At 32.8% G+C, this 24,511-nt stretch overlaps 1 protein-coding gene across 1 annotated transcript; it reads left to right on the top strand.

The window, feature by feature from the left end:
- The first annotated feature begins 2,354 nt into the window (after positions 1-2,354).
- On the top strand, positions 2,355-23,642 carry LOC18507258 (uncharacterized). The gene is made up of 4 exons (XM_018118870.2): positions 2,355-2,451; positions 2,568-3,055; positions 22,289-22,889; positions 22,989-23,642. Exons 1-4 carry the CDS (start codon positions 2,365-2,367, stop codon positions 23,445-23,447), a joined length of 1,635 nt encoding a protein of 544 aa, XP_017974359.1. The 5' UTR covers positions 2,355-2,364; the 3' UTR covers positions 23,448-23,642.
- Positions 23,643-24,511: the final 869 nt, after the last annotated feature.

The following is a 24,511-nucleotide window of genomic DNA, read 5'->3' as shown; positions in this document are numbered from 1 at the left end:
GAAGTCGAATCCTAGCACATGACTATACTATAACCTTCGGTCGATCTTACGAACAAAATATAATCATCAATGAAAAGCAAGTGGGAGACTTTCAGACCTCCTTGAACCATCGCAACACCCTTGGTATTTTCCTTATCTTCTGCTCTTCTAAGTAAAGAAGAGAAATCCACAACACAAAGCAAGAAAAGGTACGGACATAATGATAACCGAATAAGTCACTCTTCGGACACAAGTAGTTACTAAAAAATCTGCCTTTATGAAAACCCTATCACTGTCATCATCTGTCCTTCCAAATAATACCATTCCACCTTATCATAAGTCTTGCTTATATCTAATTTCACCGTTATATGGGCCTTAGCGGTGTTAATCAAAACCCAAAAAAAAATTTCAAAATAAAGTTAACCATATTAAGTAGAAAAGTAATGAAAATAGACAAATGGTAATTAAGTGTCAAATTTTAAATATCAAAACAGCAATTATTTTTATATTTCTAATCACAAGATACTTCTGTAATTTATCCAATGATGATTGTAGTAACATAATTGACTAAAAAATATGAAGAAATTATAAATGTTATATTAGTAAAATCAATTAAATAAAATTCATAATTCAATTATAACATTATAATTAAGAAACTATCCAATTTTTACTTAATGCCCTTAATGTTTGTTTTCTACTCTCACCACATCACCACAATTGTTTTTACCAAGGCGAACATGTTCTCATCATTGGTTTCATTTTCATTGCTGCAACTATCAATCTAACAGCTACAGTTCCAATCTCAGCTTTACCTCTAACCTCTTTCTTTCTCCCTATTTTTCATCCTTCGTACCAAATACAAGGGAAAAAAAAAAAACTTTCTTTCCTCTCTGTTTCTGTTTCCTTTTTCCCTTCCTTTTTTTTTTTCCTCACCTTAACTTTTACCCTTTTTTTTTTTGGCATTTTCCTCCCTTCCTACCGAACATGGTGAAAAGGTTAGTTATATATTTTACACCTTGACGTTATAAGTGGTTGACACCGACCACTTTACATTGAAATAATTTTATCTCTCTTTTGAAAAACAAAAGGAGAAACAAAGAAAGAAATAAATCTAATAGACAATAAGCTACTCGCCTAAACCATGTTATTTGATATCACATATGTTAAATAAATATTATAGTTTTTGTATAGTTAAATTTAAATTTATTAAGAACAATTTCCTTTCATAAAGAGTTAGAATATTTAATTTAATAAAAAAATTATCAATTAATGAAATTTGAATTATAATAAGGAAATCAATGTTAATAAGTGAATAAATATTAATTAGTCAATTTTTGATTTAATAACAAATCATTAATTAAGGATAAAATAGTTAATTTAATAAATTATCAAGAATATATAATATCGTTCACTATTTAAACTTTTGGAGGTTGTGCTTTACATATGGTCCATGTGTTTATATAGATAACATAGATTATAGATTATAGGTAATCCAATAATATATAGTCAATATTAGCATACTTGAACATCATTGATAATCCAACAAATTAGAGCGTCTGACCCTGTTTGGACCTTTTGCAAAAGGTGTTTTTCAAGTAGAGTTCTTTTGAAAGTGTTTTAAAGAAAAACTCTACTTAATATGATGTACTTTAATACTAATTAATTAATTACTTTTTGGTAATTGTGTAACTATATAAAATACAAATCCAACAAAAGCAAGTTTAATTTAAGAACAAGTGTATACTTTGTGTGGTTGACTAATCCAAACTGTTTGGCCTAAAACTCGTGTCTAGTATCAATTTAATTAAATAACCAATATATAATTGCTAACTTTTATTTTTATTTTTGGCCAATTTCTAACTTTTGTTATTAAATTACATTATCACATTCATTTTCTTAAGCGAAAAAGTCGTTGTATATATAATGGAGCCGAGATGTTAGCCCATAAGCTGGGGATCAATCCGCCCATTCATCTTCTATTTGCTTAGATGAATAAGGCCTTACGATGCAATGGGTCTATGAGTTAGCCCAAGAATATATATTCGTTGTTGAAATGATTTGAAGGGGCTGGATGATTTATATTCACTGAGCTTAGAAATTTGTGAGTATAGATTCCGTTTTCCAATTTTGAGTTTGTGCACCGCACGTTACTCCTTGCAACATGTGCTTTCATCTATCACAATATCAGACGTCCCCTTCACAATTTAAAACACAAGGTCAAATAATCAAATCCCATGACTTGCAGAGGAGAAAAAGAAATCATTGGCCGATAGAGTCAAACCAATAAGATAAAGATTATTGAGTTATTACAATTCTGTTTGATGGCTACGTTCTCTGATATAAATTCAAATGGTTATATCATATATCAACATAAATTCAATTTCAATGGCGGCTCATGTATACCGCCATAATGTTCTTCTCATGTTTCTATTTTCTTTTCCATTTTTGAACAGAACATTTGCACAATTTGGGGTAAGTCTCTCTCTTATTAAATCCTATTGACAAATTCCTATATGCATAATTTTCCATTTTTCCCATTCTTTTGATTCCAAGTGATATTAATATTTCTGGACGGTTGTCGTTTGCAGTGGAACTCAGTTATAAAAGAGCAGAAGTCTTCACAAAACTGGTTGAACCATGGTGGGGACTTGTATAACAGGAGATATGCTGAAAAAGAGACTAGGATCAGCCCTGAAACAGTTTCCAGGCTGCGGTTGAAATGGGAATTCTATGCAGGCAAAGACATAACAGCTACACCTGCAATTTTCAATGGAATCCTTTATTTTCCAAGCTGGAATGGAAACATCTATGCTGTTGAAGCAGCTGATGGATCCCTTGTTTGGGAGAAAAACTTGCATGAGTTAACTGGCCTTACCGGTACCGGTTTTCTTATCAACGTTAATTGGACAGTTGCAAGAGCAACACCAACCATAGCAGATGACTTGCTTATCATTGGAATCTCTGGCCCTGCTATTGTTATTGCTGTTGAAAGATTAACTGGTGAGCTTGTTTGGTCAACCCAGCTGGATAACCATGCTACAGGTGTTATTACCATGTCTGGAACTTACTACAAAGGGTTAGTCAACTTATTATCACTCTTGAGTTAATTTTTTTTGTCCTTCCTTATTATCTTCTGATCTTAGGAAAGGTTTTGTGCACTGAAATTATATATCTCTTATACTCAGAAAGTATTCTACCAGAGTTACAGGTTTTAGTTTGGGCCAATCAGGAACAATATAAAAACATCGTGACTAATGAGTTTGATTACAATAATTCAAGGTCGACAGTTGAGCTACAACAGAAAACTGCTTAGATTCTGCCTTTTCTGACTTTAAAAGCAGTGCGATACATTATGCTGCAATTTAATGGAAACAATTCAGCTTTGTCGGCAATGTCTTGTCTGACTTTTTAAGAAAATCCAATCAATTAGATAATGCCATCGGGCTGGATGCATGATTCAATCTCGGGCTTACAATTAGTGAGAAGTCAACTAGAGGCAATAGAATAGCTTAAAAGTCTGTTCGGTGAACTTTTTTTAATTTAAAAATTATTATGAGGTTTTTATTAAAATTAATTCAAAATTGTTTGGCATTAAGTTTTAATTTTGTTTAAAATTATCATAAAGAGTATTCTTTTTAAAGGGTAATGTTAAAATTATTTTTATTAGATGAGGATATTTTTTAAACAAAAATAAACATTCTTTTATGTTTTTAAAAAAAGAGAAGAGAAAACTTATTTTTAGAGCTTTTCTAGAAGTTATTTTTATAAGAATTTCTCAAAATCTTGTTTATCTTGATTAAAAGAGATAATTAAATTGAAAAACAACTGAGCTAAACATGCACTAAATTATATTTTTTTGTTTTCGAAAAAGTCAGAAAATGAAAGATATGGCTTTAAGTGTGTGGCAAATGTCATTTTCCCAAAGATTTTTTTCTCTCCAACTAATTATGCTGTGTAATGGGTTTACTCGAATAATCTTAGCATATAATGAAGATTTGGACTGCACTTTGAACTAGCCTTAGAATATAATGAGAGGAAGATTAGTTTGTTTTTTAATAAGATTTTTTGCAGTAAAAGATGTATAAGAGACTTGAACTCTTTTATGAAATAGAAAGAATAGATTTCATAACTAGTTGTCTTTTGTCCTGTATTAGAATGATCTTTATCTTGAATATTTTTTAAAAAATTTTCTCAAAAAATGTATATATCTTCAATTGGTGGTGATTCAACCAATCAATTTGTTTTCTTAATTGTAAATATTGAGAATATATCTTTTGGACATCATTAAATACCATTGAAAGCCTTTACGAAAGAAAGATAGCCTTTGAAAAGTGTTGAGTTTTAAGTTGACTAGAATTTTAGATCTTATTTGATTAGGATTATTGTTTGTGTACAACATTGAGTAGTTGTATAGTTTTAAACTTTTTATTTCACATCGAGTCCTAATCATATTCTACTTTAAACTTTTATACTATAAAAGTGGATCTCTAAACTTTAGAATTGCAAGTAGTGCTTTGAGAGCTTTAAAGAGGGAACATCTTGTAACTCTGTCTTTTGCTCTAGGTGGAGCTAGAGTAGTTTAAGTGAGTGTTCTTGGGAAGTTATAGAGAAAGAGTGTGTAAGGGATCTTGGGTTGGTTTGGGGAACCATAGAGGTCAATTTATTGTCTTTTAATTTTTCAATAATAGAAAGAACAGTTTCACTTCATGGACATAGGCAAGAGGCCAAACCATGTAAATTCTTGTGTTTTTCTATTTGCTTGATTTCTCTAGGTTTTATCTTTGTTGATTCTTGGATAATTTTCACAACAAACTGGTATCAGAGCTTCAGGTTCCGTAAATTCAAAATTCAACAAGGATGTCGAAAGTTACTAGTTCTACGAATTTTTCAATTGAGAAGTTTGATGGGAAGACTAGTTTCACGTAGTGGTAGAGAAGGATGAAAGATCTCCTTGTGCAATAAGATTTAATGCACCCCTTGCTAGGAAAAGAGGAAGGGCAACCAGATGACATGAAGGATGTTGAATGGGCAGAGTTGGAGTAAAGGCGTGTGAGCATTATTCGGCTTTGCATTAGAGATAACGTGTTTAACCATGTTACTGATGAGGATTCTGCTCCAAGATTATGGGCAAAGTTAGAGAAGATTTACTTGGCGAAAAGTTTTTTCAACAAGTTGCAGCCTAGGCGAAAGTTGTATCGCTTAAAGATGGAGGAGAATGGAGACCTCATGAAGCATATGAATGAATTTGATGGGATCATTGATCAGTTGAAGAAGGTTGATGTGAAGGTGAAGGAAGAGGAAAAGGCACTGTTGTTCCTAGCATCGCTTCCGAATTCCTATGAGGTATTTGTGGAATCTCTGATATGTGGAGTGGATACAATAACATTAGAACAAGCACAAGCAATGTTAATATCTCGTGAAGCCCGAAAGAAACGTAAAGAAGGGGATAGAGATCCAAGTGGCTTGGCATTGGTAATTGAGGTTCCGAAGTCGGGGCGTTGTAAAGACACTTGGGCGTTATGAAAGACACCAATCATGACGAGGTTGAAAACCTCACTAAGGTGAATCACCAATCTTGGCAAGGTTGAAAACCCCATTAAGGTGAAAAATAGCCAAAATCCCACTTTGGTTGGCTAGGCCAAAGATACTAAAACCTCTTACTCTTTAAAAGAGTCTAGAGAAATAAGCACTCCTACTTAAGAAAATATTATTTATTAACTCTCAACTTTGAATGTCTTACAATTAAGCTTGAGGGTCCTATTTATAGTATTATAAGCCCAAATCCTAATAAAACTCTACTTCTAGTTATCTAATACAATTAGAATGATTAATAAGAGATTTAAATAAAATAAGTGTTCTATTCCTAAATAGAACATGACTATCCTAATCAAATACTAATTCTTAAAAGTATTAAAATAAAAGTAAGAAAAGAATCTCAATCTAAATAAAATTAAGAAAATAAATCCTAAATCAACTAAATTAGCAAAAAATTAAATTTAATAAAATACAATCCTAGACGCTCCTGCGCCATTCTCCTCGGGTAAAAAAAAAACACTCGACTCTGACGAGTAAGCCTTGACATACTTTTCGTTGATGTTTGAATCCATATATTGTCATAGTCCATACCAACCATTTGATCAATTCATCCATTGTTTTGAAGGTTATTTTCCATTCATCTCCAAGTCGTATTTGAATTTGTTGATATCCTTTCTTCAAATCGATCTTCAAAAACACTCTAGAGCCAATGATCATGTCATTCAATCAAGGGATAGGAAAATCATACTTAACTGTAGTCTTGTTAACGGCATGGTTGTCCACAAAGCTTCTCGATAAGTTTCCCGAACTTTGGTTGATCAATTTTGTCTGACCATATATGGGTGAAGATACTTCATTCTCCTTGGAGACTAATAAGAGACATAAATGGTTTGACTCACAATAAGCTTTGTTTAAGCCAGACATAGTGATGAGTGTTTTATCTTCCTCTTGTCTCTTTGGTCGGTCTTCTGGCTTTAATGAAGTTAACATAATTTTTACTCCATCCTTAATGAAAGAATAAGTATTCTTGTATCCATCATAATGAGCTTGACGATCATATTGTCATGGGCGTCTTAACAATAAGTGGCAAGTGTCCATTGGAATAACATCACACTAGACTTCATCTTCATACTTATTTTCAATAGAGAATTGAACACAACAATGCTTTGGTACCTTAACTTCATTTCCTTTTCTCAGCCATTGTAACTTGTAAGGATGAGGATGTACTTCAGTTGGAAGTTTCAACTTTTCCACCATGTAGTTGGTTACAACATTTTCACAGCTTCCACTATATATAATGACATTACAAACCTTCCCTTGAGATGTGCACCTTGTATAGAATATGTTGTGACGTAGCCAACTTTCATCGTCTGTCATCATAGCAGTGTTAAGGTTACGACGAACAATAAGAGCTTCTCCATGGTCAGCAAAAACTTCTTCTATCTCTTCGTTGTTGAATATTTCTAGCTCATTGTCTACTTTTTCTAGTCTAGGTTCTTCCATGACTTCTTCTTCAACTAAAGAGATAATTCTTCGATTTGGATAATCAGAAGCAATATGCCCAAATCCTTGGCATTTGAAGCACTTTTTGTTGACATTAGAAGTACGAGTAGAAGTAGTCTCTTTATTGTTTAGAGTTTTGGAAGAGTTTACCTTTAGAGGTGGAATGGTTGCTGAACTCTGTCTCTCACGGTTTGAGGTGGAATCTTTCTGTCTAGATGAACTCACTGAGGTTTTTCGTAATTGTTGTTTCTCAACCTTAAACGCTAATTTGATGACATCATTTAGGTTCCAATATAGTTGTAGTTGAACAACATCTGCAATTTCAACATTACAGTTTGTTCTTCTAGCTCATGGACATCGCGCTTCATGTGAAGTTGTTTAAACTCCATTGTATATTCTTCCACCAACATTGTTTTTTGCCTCAAGTTATGAAATTTGATAAAAATTTCTTGTTGATAATGCTCAGAAAGGAACTTACGCTTGAGTTCTCAATGCATTTTATCCCATGTTCTGATCTTATTGCGTCCTTCTCTTTCTTGTTGCCTTTTGAGATTTTTCCACCAAATAGAAGCGTGCTTCTTCAATTTAATTGCCACAAGCTTCACACGTTTTTCATCAGGAATATCTTTGAGCTCAAAAACTCTTTCCACTGTGTAGAGCCAATCAAGAAAGTAATCAGGATGAAGTCTTCCTTCAAATTTAGGAATGTCGACTTTGATTCCTAAATCTCTAGTAGCAGTAGTTCTTAAGCGACGAATAGGTACTTCTTCATCAGAGGATAAATTTTGATGAAACAGGTTGGTGTCATTCTTTTCATCACTGGAGCTGCTATTGTTGATTTGAGCATCACGTCTTGCAAGTTGCTCTTGTAATTCTTGAATTTGCTGACGTAGTTCTGCAATCTCAATCTCGTGACAATTTTGACGTCTTGGCGAAATTTTATTGTATGATGATGATGATGTGGTGATGTAGAGAAAACAAAAAAAAAATGATGATATAACTTATAAAGCAATAAATAAAATTACCCGAACAGGGAGTATCGAAACTTGATAATGAACATTAACTTATGCAGTGAACAATGATCCTCCCGCTCTGATACCAAACTAACGCCGGGGCATTGTAAAGACACCTGGGCATTGTGAAAGACACCAATCGTGGCGAGGTTGAAAACTTCACTAAGGTGAATCACCAATCTTGGCAAGGTTGAAAATCCCACTAAGGTGAAAAATAGCCAAAATCCCACTTTGGTTGGCTAGGCCAAAGATACTAAAACCTCTTACTCTTTAAAAGAGTCTAGAGAAATAAGCACTCCTACTTAAGAAAATATTATTTATTAACTCTCAACTCTGAATGTCTTACAACTAAGCTTAAGGGTCCTATTTATAGTATTATAGGCCTAAATCCTACTAAAACTCAACTTCTAGTTATCTAATACAATTAGAATGATTAATAAGAGATTTAAATAAAATAAGTGTTCTATTCCTAAATAGAACATGACTATCTTAATCAAATACTAATTCTTAATAGTATTAAAATAAAATAAGAAAAGAATCATAATCTAAATAAAATAAAGAAAATAAATCCTAAATCAACTAAATTAGCAATAAACTAAATTTAATAAAATACAATCCTAGACACTCTTGCGTCAGGTTCGTAGGAGGAAGTCAACTGGTAAGGGATCTAAGGGTGGCAAGTCTAGATCCAACAATGTTCAGTGCTTTCAATGCAAAGGGTATGAACATATTAAAAGGGATTGTACTACAAAAAGAGATTAAAGTAACAAGAACAAAGGTGAGTGTGCTTTCGTTGCTGAAGGTGATGATTATGATGTCCTTGCAATCTAAGAAAATAAGGATGCAAATTATGATTGGTATTTAGATTCTACTTCTACCACTCACGTATGTTATCAAAAAGATTGTTTTGATTTACTTCAAGAAGGGATGGCTGAGAATTTGACTTTAGGTAATAAGTCAATAGTGAAGGTCATGGGTCTTAAAGTGGTGAAAATCAAAATGTTTGATGGGGTTGTGGGATCTTTGGGTGGTGTGGCCTATGTCCTAGAGATGCGTAAGATTCTAATATCATTGAGCCTGTTAGACTCCAAAAGGTATGGATATTTTGCTTGTGATAGAGTGGTAAAAGTCACACAAGGCAACATGATCCTGATGAGGGAATTTGTATAATGGCTTGTATTGTCTAGAATGTGAGGCCCTGAAAGGATGGGAACAATGCATAGGAGATAATAGCTACCAAAGTGAGATTTCATTTGCCAAGGAGGTGATGGAAGGTTCCGATGGTGTAGACGGTGGTGAAAGGACGAAAAATCTTGTCAGTAATGAATTGGAAGGGTTGTCGAGGTCTCTTTTCGAAGTCAATTAATGCCATTGACTTGATGACTACACAAGTGCATTGGCCGCGTTGTAGAATTGAGTGTTGGACCATGCTGAATTCGGTATGTGTAGTCGTGGTAATTATAAAGGCTAATGATTTGGAAAGTCTTATGCTTGGAGAGTTGTTAAAGTTGTTGGAAAGTAGGTGGAGTTAGGAAGTTACGATTAAGTGCGACTGGTGGAAAAGGTTTAAGGAGTTTGAATTCAAGGCAAAGGTGAAGATTTGTTCAGTTTTAGGTTGACTAGAATTCTAGATCTTATTTGATTAGAATTCTTGTTTGTGTACAACATTGAGTAGTTGTATGGTTTTAAACTTCTTATTCCACATCGAGTCTTAATCACATTCTACTTTGGACTTTTATACTATAAAAGTGGATCTCTAGGCTTTAGAATTGCAAGTAGTGCTTTGAGAGCTCTAGAGAGGGAACACCTTGTAATTTTGTCTTTTGCTTTAGGTGGAGCTTGAGTGGTTTGGGTGAGTGTTCTTGGGAAGTTATAGAGAAAGAGTGTGCAAAGGATCTTGGGTTGGTTTGGGGAACCATAGAGGTCAATTTATTGTAATTTAATTTCTCAATAATAGAAAGAATAGTTTTACTTCGTGGACGTAGGCAAGAGGCCGAACCATGTAAATTCTCGTGTTTTTCAATTTGCTTGATTTCTCTGGGTTTTATCTTTGTTGATTCTTGGACAATTTTCACAACAAAAAAATTTGAATTTCTCAATTTCTTCATGTTAGTCGACTAACCTTATGAAATTTCCAAATTTTTTATTAAATAAAAAATATTTTATTTTTTAGAATATTTGACTTTTCCTTTTAACCTATAGAATTTGAAATGTGCAAAATTTGATGTTTACAATGTGACGCAAATGCCACTTTTAGGCTTATTTTGCCCCCAACAATTATGATGCATGAAGGATTTAATGTGTTTAATAGAATAACCTTAGGATATAATGAAGCCTCTATTTAATTGCATTGCACGTTAGTGAATTCAAACCATTAAACACTTCTTGATGAGAGGCAAAATAATCTTTCCTATACAATATATTTTTTGTAATAAAAGATGTTTAACTGACTTGATCTATTTCAAAGAACAAAGACCATTGATATTAAAACTAGTTCTCATTTAGTGTGTGTTGGAATGATCTCTATTTTGGATGTTTATAAAAATTTCCTTAAGAGACATATGCTGATGCCTTGATTGGTAACAAACCCAATGAAAATACAATTGGTATGGGTGCTTCTTAGAGTACTAAAGATTTAAAATGGTGTGAAGGTTTTGTTGACAATGAGGTGTTGCACTAGTCGGATTTTTGTGTTATTGTTTAATGGATTGATTTTTTAGATTCTGATACAATAGTTGATGATTTCTATGAGAAAGGTATATAGAGGATATTGAAATTAGAAAAATTTTTGGAAGAAATTTCTTGATTATTTTCAAGAATCTACAGATGAAGGCCTATAGGGATGCAAGTTGCAAGCGATTATCCCATTGGTTTAGTGGCTTCAAAGATTGGTCACCGGACTTGGAGTTTATGATATTGCTGATTTTTAATGTTTGGGATCCTCATTCATGCATTAAATTCCACCATTTTTCAAAATGTGGTCAGTCTATTTAGTGAATGTATTAGCATAGGAGAGGAATTGTTGTCAATTTAATACACGTAAGTATGCATATCGAATAAGTAATATAAATAATAAATTTAGAATTGTATCCAACAACGATTTGGTCCTAATTATTCATTAAATACTAAAATTATGATAGGCCAATCTTATTCAAGTAACTTGATTTTGTAGAAAATTAATTAAAACAAAATTGAATAAAAAACTAAATTAATTAACCAAAACTAAAAATTCACTAGAAAAAAGTAATAGATTAAAACCTACGATTATGGGTTCATTCAACACTTCATATGACATCTATTTCTCTCAATATTTATTATTCATGCGTGGTTTTGCTAACTTAGAATCCAAACCTATGCATAAGTCTCCATTGAGTCCAAACCTATGCATAAGTCTCCATTGAGATGCTTGCACAAATATCTAACTTAATTGAATCACTATATGTCTATAGAAACCAATTTAACAAAGTTCATTATGTTAGTGTTTTAATTTGGCTATGTATGGCATTTAGGTGTTTGTTTAGCCTAATTGTGAATAAGATCACCTAAGTAATGTGAACATATACTATCCAAATCTTAATCCAATCTAAAATCACTCGGTCAAGTCTCATCCAGATTCTCAAATCATTCAATTACTGGACAGACAATCAAAAGCAATAAGAATAGGTTTGAATAAACAAAACTATACCTATTCATAATAAATAAAAGAAAAATGAATATTTAAACTACATGTTGAAATCCAACACAATCCTAGAAAAAGTAAATTAGTTCATACTAAAAAATAAAAACATAATCGAAAGAAAGTTATCCATCAAAACAAGTCTAAGAAAGTTAAAGAAAAACAAAAGTTGATAGAGAAACAAAGAGTTGTCAATTCTTGAATCTTCAATCTTCCTTGATTTTCTTAGCTTTCTTGCATGTTTGATGGCTTCTTTTTCTCTAGAGAACCCTAGCTTAATTGTCTTTGAAGTTTATCTCAAAAGCCCCCTTAAATAGTCCCTCAAACCCTAGTATTTTAAAAACCCACTAAAACTGAATGTCGAGATACTGGGCTGGCGCCATGACACCACTTCTTGATGATTTTTCTCTATGATCCCGATTGAACTAGGTAAAGTGGTAAACATGATAGTTGTAGCCCTCTCTCTTTGATTTCCAATGGTCTAAAAATGATGTTGATTGAACTTCTATAATGCAAGTTATGATAAAAATACTAGAACATGTGCAGGAGAAACATTGGCCACTCTTGCACTCTTTTTCACCTATTGAAGCCTTTTTCTTTGCACACCTACAAGCACAATTAAAGCAATAAACTTAACTCAATACTACCTAAATTAAAAGAAAATTAACATAAAACTAAAATAAAACATCTTAAAATAAATCAGCTGAACATGATTTAAACTAAACTAAGATAAACAACTAAAATACCTAATTCCTAACCTAACTCTCAAAAACTTAGCCAATTTAATACTCAAAATGTAGCAAAATAACCCTATAGAATATAGTTATCACACACCCTCAAACTTACTATTTTGCTAGTCCTCAAGCAAAACCTAAGATAAAAATAACATAACACAGTTGAAAACATCAAAGTAAAAGTAGGTTGCACCAAGTCATTGATCATTTTAATTTCCTCATCAATTATCTCATTTTTCAAACTCAAAGTAAAATACAAATATTATCAAAGTTCACATTACATTTAAATGCAAGCTCATTTTCAAATGAATTCCCATGTGTGTGTGAAATCTCTTACAATGAATATCTTACATTTTGGATAGGTTTATGTTCATGCAAACTTCTTTTCATCTTCCTCTCCACTAATGCAGGCTAGCACTTAAGGATACTTAGGACTTTATTCAGCTTATAACATATGGCTAGGGTCAAGGTAGGATATGGGATAATATGTAGCTCAAATCACTCTAAGCACGTAATTGTTCTAGGACCTATATAACCTTATTTTTTTCACTGAGTACACCTTTTTCTTTTCCTTTCACTTTTCATTCATCAAACATATTTTTTTTCTCAATTCAATACCCCAAACTTGTGTTTTTCATTGGTAATAGGATGAATGCTTCATAAAAATTTTGCATTTTTCTCTACACTTTATCTTTTCCACTTTTTCATCAACTAGCTCAACATATATTTCTTAAAATAATATATATGCTTAAGAGTGAGGGTCAAAGAATTAGAAAATTGCTCAAAGGCTATGCTAATTTTTTCATGTGTTTAATCAAAGATAAGGACAATTTAAGCTTAAAGGGGTAAACTAGGGATAAAAATGTAACTAAGTTAGCTCGAAAGGCTTAATCGGTCTAAAGATGGCCTAAGTCATTTCTCTAAGTATAGCCCATGATTTCGCCTCAAAGAAGAGTCAAACAAATTCTAAAACTCCAAACATGATTTAAAAACTTTACATTTACATAAGCTTTCTCTAAAGGTGCACAGTACTTCAATGCAAGAGATATAGTGCTCAATTATGGAAATCTCATCCTATCATGACAATAAACATAAGAATTCACATAACACTCAAACAATATTCATGCTTACTATGTGAAAAAGATTAACAAGATAATTGGTTATCATCATTGGAATGGTGAATTAAATAAATTGGCACAACTAACTCTAGTTTAAAATCTTAAAATATGCATAAGATTAAAAAAATTTAATGAAAATAAACTAACCTAAAAGCAGCACAAAAACAAATAACTATAAAACCTTAACCTAAACCTAAATTGCACATTGTCCTCAATGTGAAAAGATAAAAAAAAATAAGGAAAATAAACTCCCCTATCAATGGTGTTAGTGCATTGAAAGTTCTAATTTTCTTTCTCTTCATCTTCATGCTTTTCAAACCTACATACTCAATAAAACAAGCTAGGGGGAGTTATAACTATTTATTTAAACAAAAGAAATAAAAACTAACAAAATAACAACTAAATCTAAAAGAATATAGCTTGGGTTGCCTCATAAGAAGCGTTTTTTATAGTCAATAGATTGTTGAGCCAGTTCTTGACAATTTTTCTTTATGATCCCCTTCGAACTGAATAAAATAGTAAAAATAAAAGTTGTAGCCCTCTCTTTTATATTTCCAATGGTTCAACAATTACACCAATCGGACTTCTAGGATGCAAGTTATGAGAAAAATACTAAATCATGTGCAGAAGAAACATTGGCCACTATTGCACTCTTTTTCACCTATTGAAACCCTAATTATTTGCATACCTACAAGCACAATAAAAGTAACAAGCTTAACTCAATACTAACTAAACTAAAAGCAAATTAACATAAAACTAAAATAAAATAGCTTAAATTAAATAAGCCCAACATGATTTAAATTAAACTAAGGTAAACAACTAAAATACATAATTCTTAACCTAACTCTTAAGAACTTAGCCAATTTAATGCTCAAAATGCGGCAACATATCTCTATAAAATAGAGTTATTAGGAATCATTGAAATTTTGTGCCTTTGAAACAACAATAATTTTTGGTGCTAACTGGCTCAGAAGGTAGAATAAAGGAAAATATTCTTTTGAATATTGAGGAAAATTGGTACAAGGTGCATATAGAGGAATTTCACCCTGATTGTGTGAAATTCACAACTTATGGTGAGTGGAATAGTGAAACCCAATCAAGGAAAGATCCTTTGTAGAGAACATAAGTGGTATTACAAGATCGAGATCTTAACGGTTTAAAGGGGAGAATTGCAGAAGTGGGGTACCAAAATTTATTAATAGCGTTAATGTTAAGTTTAGGGGATTTCTATCACACAAAATGATGAAGAGGGAGCCATCACATTGAAGAAGTTGGGGTGTTGAGGAATTGGGAGAGGAAGATAGTAGACAAAAGTGCAAAAGGAAGAAAAGAATCCAAGTCTGAGTCAAGGTCTGTTAGTACTACATAGCCCGACCTAAGGGAATGAGCTGCTAGTTTAGGTAATAGTATTAAACTTAATGAAGTTAGAGATATTAAGCCAAACATGGGAAAAAAAGGGTGGAAAAAAATTTAGGCCAATATTGATAAAAAAGTATATAAGTTTCAAAAGAATAAGGGAAACCATTAGGTTAGACAACAACACAATTCCTGTAAGAGACCTGAATCAAAACCAATAAAAGGGTCAAAGAGGGGATATAATGGAAGTGGGCTAAAGATAAGGCCATAGCATGCTTGAGACTGAAATGGGCTAAAGCTTTCAAATAGAAAGTCAAACCATGAAGTGGCTTACTTTGGGTTCTAAATGGTGCATTGCGGGTTTAACTAAAAGGTGATGGAAGGCAAAAATTCAGAGATAGCTAGAAATGTAGGTGAAAGAGTTTGGGTTGTTGAAAAAAAAATAATTAAGAGGTAAATGATGCAGATTAAGAGGATGAATTTGAGTCCCATTACATATGTGATAAAATAGCATGGGTAAGTAAGCTTCTTGATGTTGATAAAGGGAGGAAAAAAGGAAAAACTCAAAAAAAAAAAAAGAGGAAATAAGAAAAATACAATAGGAAATTTATTAGGAAAACCAACACTTGAAAGCCTTATGGCTTACGCCTCCACATCTAATAGGGATTTTTTAAACAAAAATGTACTAATTAGGAAAGAAGTTGAGGAAATGTTTAATTTGGGGTGAACAACTCGATTTGATGCTCGTATGTGATGAAGCTCAAATGGTTGAATGAATACTCAACCTTGAAGAGGTAGATGCAAATTAATGATCTAGAAGTATTTTGTGATTTTCAAGACATAAATAATTTTTTGGTGAGTCAAATTATCTTAGGTGTCTTCTTAACAAGTTTTGGCATGTGGATGATGTTGAATAAGTGCATGAATAATGGTTGGATGATCAAAGCAATTACTTACTGGCTAAGATAAGAATGTTTTCCATTATTGTTAGTCTTACATTCAAAAGGAACATTTTCGATTATGGGAGTTCTAGTGCTTTATCAATGTGATTGATAGCTTGTGTAAAATGATTGTCGAAACTACATTAGTTCATACTCTGTGCACTTTTAGAAAAATTAGGGGTGGAACGATTCAAAATTCTCTTTGTACAGTGGTGATTGGGGAAGTTTTACGTTTACTAGGCTATCAGCAAAGCTTTTTTGTTCTTATGGAGTTTTATGCTTTTTGTTTCATTGCTACTTGTTGAGCTTTATGAGTTATGCTATCTTATTTTTGGGTTCAGTGTAAAAAAGAATATTATGGGTAGGTTATTTCCATTGATGCATACAAGATGGGCAACATTATGTTGAGTTTGTTATTGGGTTGGATTTGATGGAAAAAGATAGCTTCCATTATGTGCACTTTTTTCATGGTTTTTTTGTGGTATGGTTATTAGGGTGTGGTATTTTTGTTTTCATAAGGAGGATGTTAGATGCTAGTTTTGATCATGTGTATGAAGTGAATATCTTGTGTACAGTGGTCATGCTTTTATGTATGAGTAATTTAATATGTATAGACTATCTGTTTCCTTTTCACAAGGTCTAGTATTTTTCCATTGATCATCTCATGTATAAGCTCTTGATATGTAATAATATTGACTTTGATTGAGGAAAAAAGTCTCAGTAGTGAAAGCAAGCCTAATCACCTTTAGTGTTATTCAACTTGGAATCTATGAGGATCATCATTGAAGGTTGCACATTTAGACAACTTGAGGTTTGCATCAACTTAAGCTTGGTGGGATAAATATTTCATTCGTAGAATATTGTGACCTTTTGATTTTGGCATCAAAGGCTTAAAGGTTTAATAATCTTCTACCTATTAGTTAGGGTAATCTACATTAAATGACTAATGATTCACTTGCTTGAAGGAAAAATTTTAATTATTCATTACCTTTGTGTAACTTTTCCCAACACTTTCAAGTTGTTGTAAATTTGTACAAAAAATTAACATGTCATCTACACATAAGTATATGATGACAGCTTTTTCATTGTTGAACTTACCATTGAAATGTTGGTCGATTGATTAATATTGTAATTATTAGATGAAGAAGCTTGTGAAATATATCCAAAAGAGGGGGTGAATTGGATTTTCAAGCTAAAGTTTTCTCCTTTCCATCACGATCATTTAAAATTCAAAACTTTAAGCATAGATCAACAAGATAAACACATTTAAAGTTGATCACAACAAATGAAAAGAGAAAAGAAAAGAGAAAAACACTTAACCAGGATTTTATAGAGGTTCGGCTTTGATGGTGCCTACGTCCCTCTCCATGGTATTTCAAGGAGTTTGAATCCATTAAAGATGCTGCCTTTCTCAGTAGGTTTAGGCATAACCCTTACAATCATTATTTTTTCAAGGTTAAAGCATAACTTATCACAAATCACTACCTTTTCACAAGTTAAAGCACAACCTTTCTACCTTTTGCAATTGAGGTATAACCAAGCTTGCTTTTTAAGGCTCAAGTTTAACCTATCTACCTTTTCAAGGAGGTATAACCTTTACAATAGAGGATCACAAGATGAAATGCCTCTAGCTAGGCTAATCTTTGAGTACAAGGCTACGAAGCAAGGATAAAAGAAGTTAAGCTCTCGACTAGTGCTCTATTTTTTGAGGATTTATAGAGTGAAAGAGACATGATCTTGAGAATAAAGCTTTTCTCTTCTCTTGGAATGAAGCACATTTTCCTCTCATTTTCTTAGTTTCTCTTTTGTTTAAAATGGAGCCCTTTGAGGTATATATAGCCTCTCACAAAATCTAACTACTTATATAGAAAAGGGGAATTAAAAAATTCAAACCGTTGGAGCCACTTGATTCAAATCTATTAGTCTTCAGGAATTGAACATTGTCTAATGTGAAGTCAATTCTTCATGCTTTAGCTTTAGTCCTGGTGCTTTCTGTTCTTCAAGAATTGATCATTTGTCCATCAAGAAGTTGATTTTTCTTGTCATACTTCAAGGTTGAGACATTTTATTTCGTAGGAATCGAGCATTCCTTTCTTGACAAGTCGATTCTTCATAGATTTGGAGCATTGTTTTGAAATTTCAAACTTTGGTTTTCCCGTTAAAATTTCCCATTTAACTTCTTCAACAGCTTTCCATCATTTTTTGCTTCTCTAACACGTTTCCAGCATTTTTTTCATTTTTCCTTAAGAATCGATCATTGGAGACTTGAGAAGTCAACTTTTGCCATCTAGTGCTTCCTCCTTATACTTCTCCCTTAACAAGAATTGACTTTTTGCTTCTTGAGTGCTCGATTCTTCTAGTCCAGTAGCTTTTTATTTTGTAAGAATCGATGGTTCACTCCTTGACAAGTTGATTCCTTCCTATTACAAATAAGAAATATAGTTTTCTATCTTTCAAGAAATTAATACTTTGCTTCTAAAAGTTGATTCTTCTTTGCTGATACTTGTTTTTAAAGCGTTCAAATAATTTCATCTTTCAAAGAAAAGCTTTAAAAACTTTTAAGGGAAAGCTATTTTATTTCAAGGATATTTCTTTTAAGTTTATAAGCATCTTTAAATCATTGAATTTTGTCGTTTCAAAACTAAAGCCAATTTCAAGCCTACTAGTAATCATTTGCTAAAACTATATCATCAAGTTTTTAATGCCATTGCTTGCAAGATTATTTAAGCCAATATAAAGATTTATTTAATTTACACACTTATTCAATCTACTTGCATAGGAAATGCTGTCTAGAATGGGACTCAAGCCCTATAACTTAATCACGTGTGATGGAACCTCAATTTAACATTTAATAAGACATTGAGTCTAGAATTTTAATGAGTCAAAGTACAACATAAGAATGTTGCTACAACCACTCCAGCGCTTGAAACTCTTAAGTCAAAGAAGGGGAGGTTGAGTTTTATACTCTTAATGACCCATAATAGTAAAAAACATTATTGAAGTGCTCATTATAAGGACATTCGCAATGTTGTTCACTTATATAAGTGGAAGTGGTATTGCTTCTAGGAGCTAAAGAATTGGGCCCTTGTAGCAATCATGAAAAGAACACATGAAATGTGGCCAAGAATAGTGCCAAGCATATCGTAAATCAATTTTTTTTGCGTGAGTTTTAAAATTTTATGTGTGGATTAGTTCATGACTAATCATGTCAAACTGGTGTTTGAAAGACTTCAAGTCTCACATGTAGCTTTGATTAACTTGATGACACTTTTCACTAAAGTGGAGGTTTTAATCCAAATAGATACCTTCATATATGTATAAGATTTTCGGAATTATCAAATTTGCTCTGTTTCGAAAATGATGGGGGATTGCTTGATTATTTTCAAAACAAAGGAAATGAAAGGAATAAAAAGATAAATCGATTAAATTTGATGAAATGGTTGATTAAAAGAAAACTTACAATGGTTGATAAGCTAAATCTTTATATTAGTCAACCTAACATGACGCAAAGATGAATTGAAAGACTCTAAGAACAAATTAGTCAACTAAAGCTTTTGCATAATTGATTAATGGTAAATCTCAAAGTAATAATTTGATTTTGGAGTGTATTAGCCAACTAACTAAATGACGTTAGGTGACTATTGGGCAGATTTCTGAGAATCTGAAAGAGGGTTAGTCAACAATTACTTGAGCTAGTCTACTAACTTAAAGAATCTAAAAATTCAAATTTGTAATAACTAGTTTTCTTTCATAAGGTTTATGTAAGTGTATGCCCTAAAAGCTAATCGAATTGGATTAGAGATGCACTTTGTTTCTTGTATTTTGGATTTTTTTATCCTTTTATTAATAAATTATGAGGTATTCACTTTATCAATAAGTCAATGCATCTGAAATAGTTTAGTATTCACTTGTTGAATAAAGCCCTTGGATAAACTTATGCTTTGAAAAGAGATTGTAAAGAGTTATAACTATGGGACTCTTGTGCATCAAAGCATATATCCTAAATTTTCCTAGCCATTGTATTATAGAGACGGGGCATCTATAATGCTCGAAGGTCGGCACGTGTTATGTTTATCGCATTGGTGGGCAATCGATCTCTTAAATTGATAATAAAGGGATACTTAGAACAAACTAGAACAAGTTCACTAAACATGACTTGACAAGAGAATTTCATTTGGTATCTCACTCAAGTGTTTGTAGAGATAATTCTCTAGTGACAGTTGTGTAAATAATCTTTAGACTTGTGACACCATTGTTATCTTGTATATGGAGTGTTATACTTTAATTTCATCTCTCCGAGTCCAAATCAAGGATAATTAAAAAGGATGTCATTTGGTATAATATGAATTATATAAAGGTATATGCATTGTTTGTAGAGAAATCATTAGCCTAAGTGATAAGCAATGGGAAGTATCTTATAGACTACTTGACTTGTGTTTGCTCTTATGCAAATCCTTGGCCAAGGTATAATGAGGATTCAGGAAAAATGAGTTTTCATGGAATCTTCATCTAGCAAATTACAAGGTCAACAAGAAACATGAAAAGACATATAGAGAAAACTCTTTACTCATTCCAAGATACATGATGATGGGATTGAATTACATAGATAAACTGTGCACTAATTAGGTTGGTCAAACCACATTGACCTTTCTAATAGTTGGGGGCTATGATGTGTTCCTAAACACCAATCTTGGTCTATGAGTATATATTGATCAATTAAAGAATTGAGGATTAGTTAAATAAAGATTTGATTAATCTAATTCTACATACGATTTAAGATTACAATTGTACTCATTACCAACATAATTCGAAACCTAATGGGTCACACATATAAGGTGAATTTTCGAAATTAATTTTAGTTCAATTGGATGTGATCTAATTGATTTTATAAAGGCTTAATCCAATTAATTATTGGGAAAAATCAAATATGATTTGATGGAGTATAAAGCAAAAGAGAAATCGACAAAATCCATAAAGCATGGTATTTGCGATTTATATTGGTTGGGCTAGGGATCGACCTAAGCATAAATTAATCTCTTTGGCTTTTGTTTTGGACTTGATTTATTTGTTTTAATATAATTGGACCTAGTTACACATGGGTATGAAAGTTAATTAAATTTATATAATTAAACAAAAGTCCAATTGGGCCCAATTAGCCCAAGGCATCTTCTAATCCTTATAGGACATGAAGTATGTCAATTTACCCTATAAAAGGATCCTTTAGTTGCCCTTGTTCTATAAAGAGACAAAAGAATTCTGAATCTAGTCTCTCATGTTTTGAGATAGGATCACAACCAAAAGAGAAAAACACAACTAAGTTCAAAGTTGAGAGTTTGCTAGTTCAAACATTGGCTAAGGGATTCATTCACTCTTAGTGAAGAGATTTCGGCAAATCATTGTGTGAATTACCATTAGAGGCAGGACAATTATGTTGCTATGGTTTGATAAGTCTTAATTAAGGTATGAGAAAAAAAACAAGGAGGACTCTACCAAAGGAAAGTAGGCATAAAATTTTTAGGTATATGTCGAAATCTTTCTTTTGTGGTTTGTCTAAATTAGTTTCAATTAAAGTGATTTAGGGCTTAGGTGATAAAAAACTTTTAATACTCCACTACCCATGATCTGCCTTAGCATGTTTCAAATCCCCAGTAGTTTAAACTTTCAAAAAGTCAACTTTCTTTCATGAAAGATTGCCAATGACATCTATCTAGATCCGAAAGGTATGTTCTGAATAATTACAATTGAAAAAACGAATTGATTGATCGATTAACCACCAATTGAAGAGATATATCTTTCGAGGAAATTTCACTAATATTGTAAATAGAGATCATTCCAACATACAACAAAAGACAAGTAGTTCTGATTTAAATCCTCTCTATTCGTTGAATTGGATCTAGTCTCTTAAACATCTTCTATTGCAGAAAATCATGTATAAGAAGAATTATTCTGCCTCTCATCAAGAAGTGTTTATTGGTTTAATTTCACTAGTGTAAGGTGCAGTCAAACAAAGACTTCATGTGCAAAGTGCCGTCAAAAAAAGATTTCATTATATCGTAAGGCTATTTGATTAAACTCATTGCAAACTGTAATTAAAGGCGGCAAAATAAACCTAAAGAAAAGTGACATTTGCAGCACACCTTGAACAATTTCTTTCATCTTACTTTCCATAGCCACAAACCGAAAACAATAATCTTTAGGCTCCTAAAGTTTTGGATTTCTGTGGAAATGATGATTTACTTAGTCGAACTTAGCAAATAATTGCATCTACATGTGACTATTATCATTCTCAAAGTAACATCAAAGTATAATTAGAATGACACAATGACCTTGTGCAATGTGCATGTGTTGAAATCTTATCATGTTACTTATATGTCATATCTTCACCGTGTTACTTAATTGTATAATTCAACATTAAGTACTTTGTAACATGTAGGTATTTTTATGTTGGGACATCTTCACAAGAAGAAAGCCTAAGCATTGAGCAATGTTGCACCTTCCGGGGCAGCTTTGCCAAATTAGATGCCCTATCTGGCAGAGTCCTGTGGCAAACATTTACTCTACCTGAGAATTTTGGACAGAAGGGTGAATATGCTGGAGGAGCTATATGGGGAAGCAGCCCGTCAATTGATATTACCAGGAACCTAGTCTATATTGGCACAGGGAACCTGTATTCAGCTCCTCTTCGTATACGCCAATGCCAAGAAGCCGAAAATAATCAAACAGTACCAACTAGTCCTGACAAGTGTATTGAACCGGAAAACCACTCAAATTCAATCCTAGCTCTTGATTTGGACACTGGAACGATCAAATGGTATCGTCAGCTGGGGGGCTATGATGTATGGTTCTTTGCCTGCAACAATCTTTCAACCCCGAATTGTCCTCCTGGTCCTAACCCCGATGCTGATTTTGCTGAGGCGCCAATGATGCTAAGCATCAATGTCAATGGGACTAAGCAAGATATTATTGTTGCCGTTCAGAAGAGCGGATTTGCTTGGGCTCTAAATCGTGATAATGGTAGCCCTATTTGGTCTACTGTAAGTTAGCTTATGCTACATTCTTTTACAGAGGATTCTTTGTATTTACATATATCCCGTAAAGACTTTGCTATTTATAAACAATGCCTGGTTATATAGGAGGCCGGACCTGGTGGCTCTGCTGGAGGAGGTACTTGGGGAGCAGCTACAGATAAGAAGAAGATTTACACAAATATAGCCAATTCGCAATTCAAGAATTTCACTCTGAGACCATCCACAACAAATACAACTGCTGGCGGATGGGTGGCAATGGATGCTGATAACGGCGAAATACTATGGTCAACAGCTGATCCTAGCAATGCCACTGCTAGTGGCCCTGTTACCATTGCTAATGGTGTCCTGTTTTCCGGTTCAACATATAAACAAGGACCTATTTATGCTATTGATGCTGAAAATGGAAAAATTTTGTGGTCATATGACACCGGTGCTACTGTGTATGGTGGAATGTCTGTGAGCAATGGATGCATCTATGTTGGTAGTGGATATAAGGTAAGTTTTGGCGCTGTTATTCCATCCTTTTCTGCTGGAACCTCACTCTTTGCCTTCTGTATGTCCTGAATCTTCAATGGGGTGATATTTGTCCCCATGAGAAGGGGCTATTCTTTGTATTACTGTCTGTTTCTCTTTCAACTACCTGGAGACAGTGATATTCATGCACCATCAGTTTTTATGTAAAAGAAATTTATCTAATTTCTGGGAGATATTTTTATGGCAAAGATTTATTAATGAAAAGTCTCATTTCAGCTCAGAGAACACTTCACTTGTCATTAACAATGGAACAGTTGACATTCGATTCCTAGCAAATTGCTTTTCTGTTCTCGTAGTTTGGTTGCTTTGACATTCGAGCAAGCATAGATCTAATGCTTTTATGATCATTTGTGAAATAAATCAATCCCCAAAAAAAACAAAAAAAGAAAGAAAAAACAATGATACAGACATCTTAAAGTCAAACCTTTTCCTTTCATTTTAATTTCCAATAATAATGGATCCTCTGGGTACCTGCATCACCCTGCAAGATACGAGAACCATATGTAAAAAGCACAATCTTACCTACAACAGTTGGAAGAAATTAATATCCTAGCTATTACAAAAAAATTCCATGTTTCTGTAAGCCTGTAACTTGCTGATCTTCTCTCTAATGCTTCTGTAATTGTTCTATAAGTAAAGCACGCACAGCATTCAAAGAGGTCTTCTGTTTCGATAAATCTAAATGACATATTAAAATGTTGGCCAAGGTACAGTCAAAAAATAAATAAAACGAAAGCTCTTCTCAATGCCCTTTTTTGCTATCTAAATTTTTGTCCCCATTCTTTGAGTTTCAGTAGCTGTAGTAACTGTCCTGCAAGTATAAGCTTCCTCCCTTCTTCACTCTTTATGTAAGAGCAACAAAAGTCCATATAGCCTCAGTTTTCAGCACGGCTTTCATAGTATCTAATTAAGAGTAATTCAAATAGTCTGCTATTAACGGGGTCAAATTTGCTTTATATATATATATATATATATAGTTTCTCTTTCTCCCCTCTCTATTTATTCATGCGCAAATATCAAGATAAGATTAATACCATAAGATATTGGCCATTGTTCTTTAATGATATTTACTATTTTCACCATCCATACCTTCG

Source organism: Theobroma cacao, chromosome 4 (genome assembly GCF_053813885.1).
Source record: "Theobroma cacao isolate CCN51 chromosome 4, ASM5381388v1, whole genome shotgun sequence".
NCBI classification, from domain to species: Eukaryota; Viridiplantae; Streptophyta; class Magnoliopsida; order Malvales; family Malvaceae; genus Theobroma; species Theobroma cacao.
This window is presented reverse-complemented; position numbering and strand designations above follow the sequence as displayed.

What these genes read in the sequence shown, in the direction of transcription:
- LOC18507258 (XM_018118870.2), top strand. Translation starts at nt 2,365, where the DNA reads ATGGCGGCTCATGTATACCGCCATAATGTTCTTCTCATGTTTCTATTT. An exon ending in GAACATTTGCACAATTTGGG is followed by an intron (nt 2,452 to 2,567) that starts GTAAGTCTCTCT and finishes TGTCGTTTGCAG; the next exon opens with TGGAACTCAGTTATAAAAGA. An exon ending in GTAGCCCTATTTGGTCTACT is followed by an intron (nt 22,890 to 22,988) that starts GTAAGTTAGCTT and finishes CTGGTTATATAG; the next exon opens with GAGGCCGGACCTGGTGGCTC.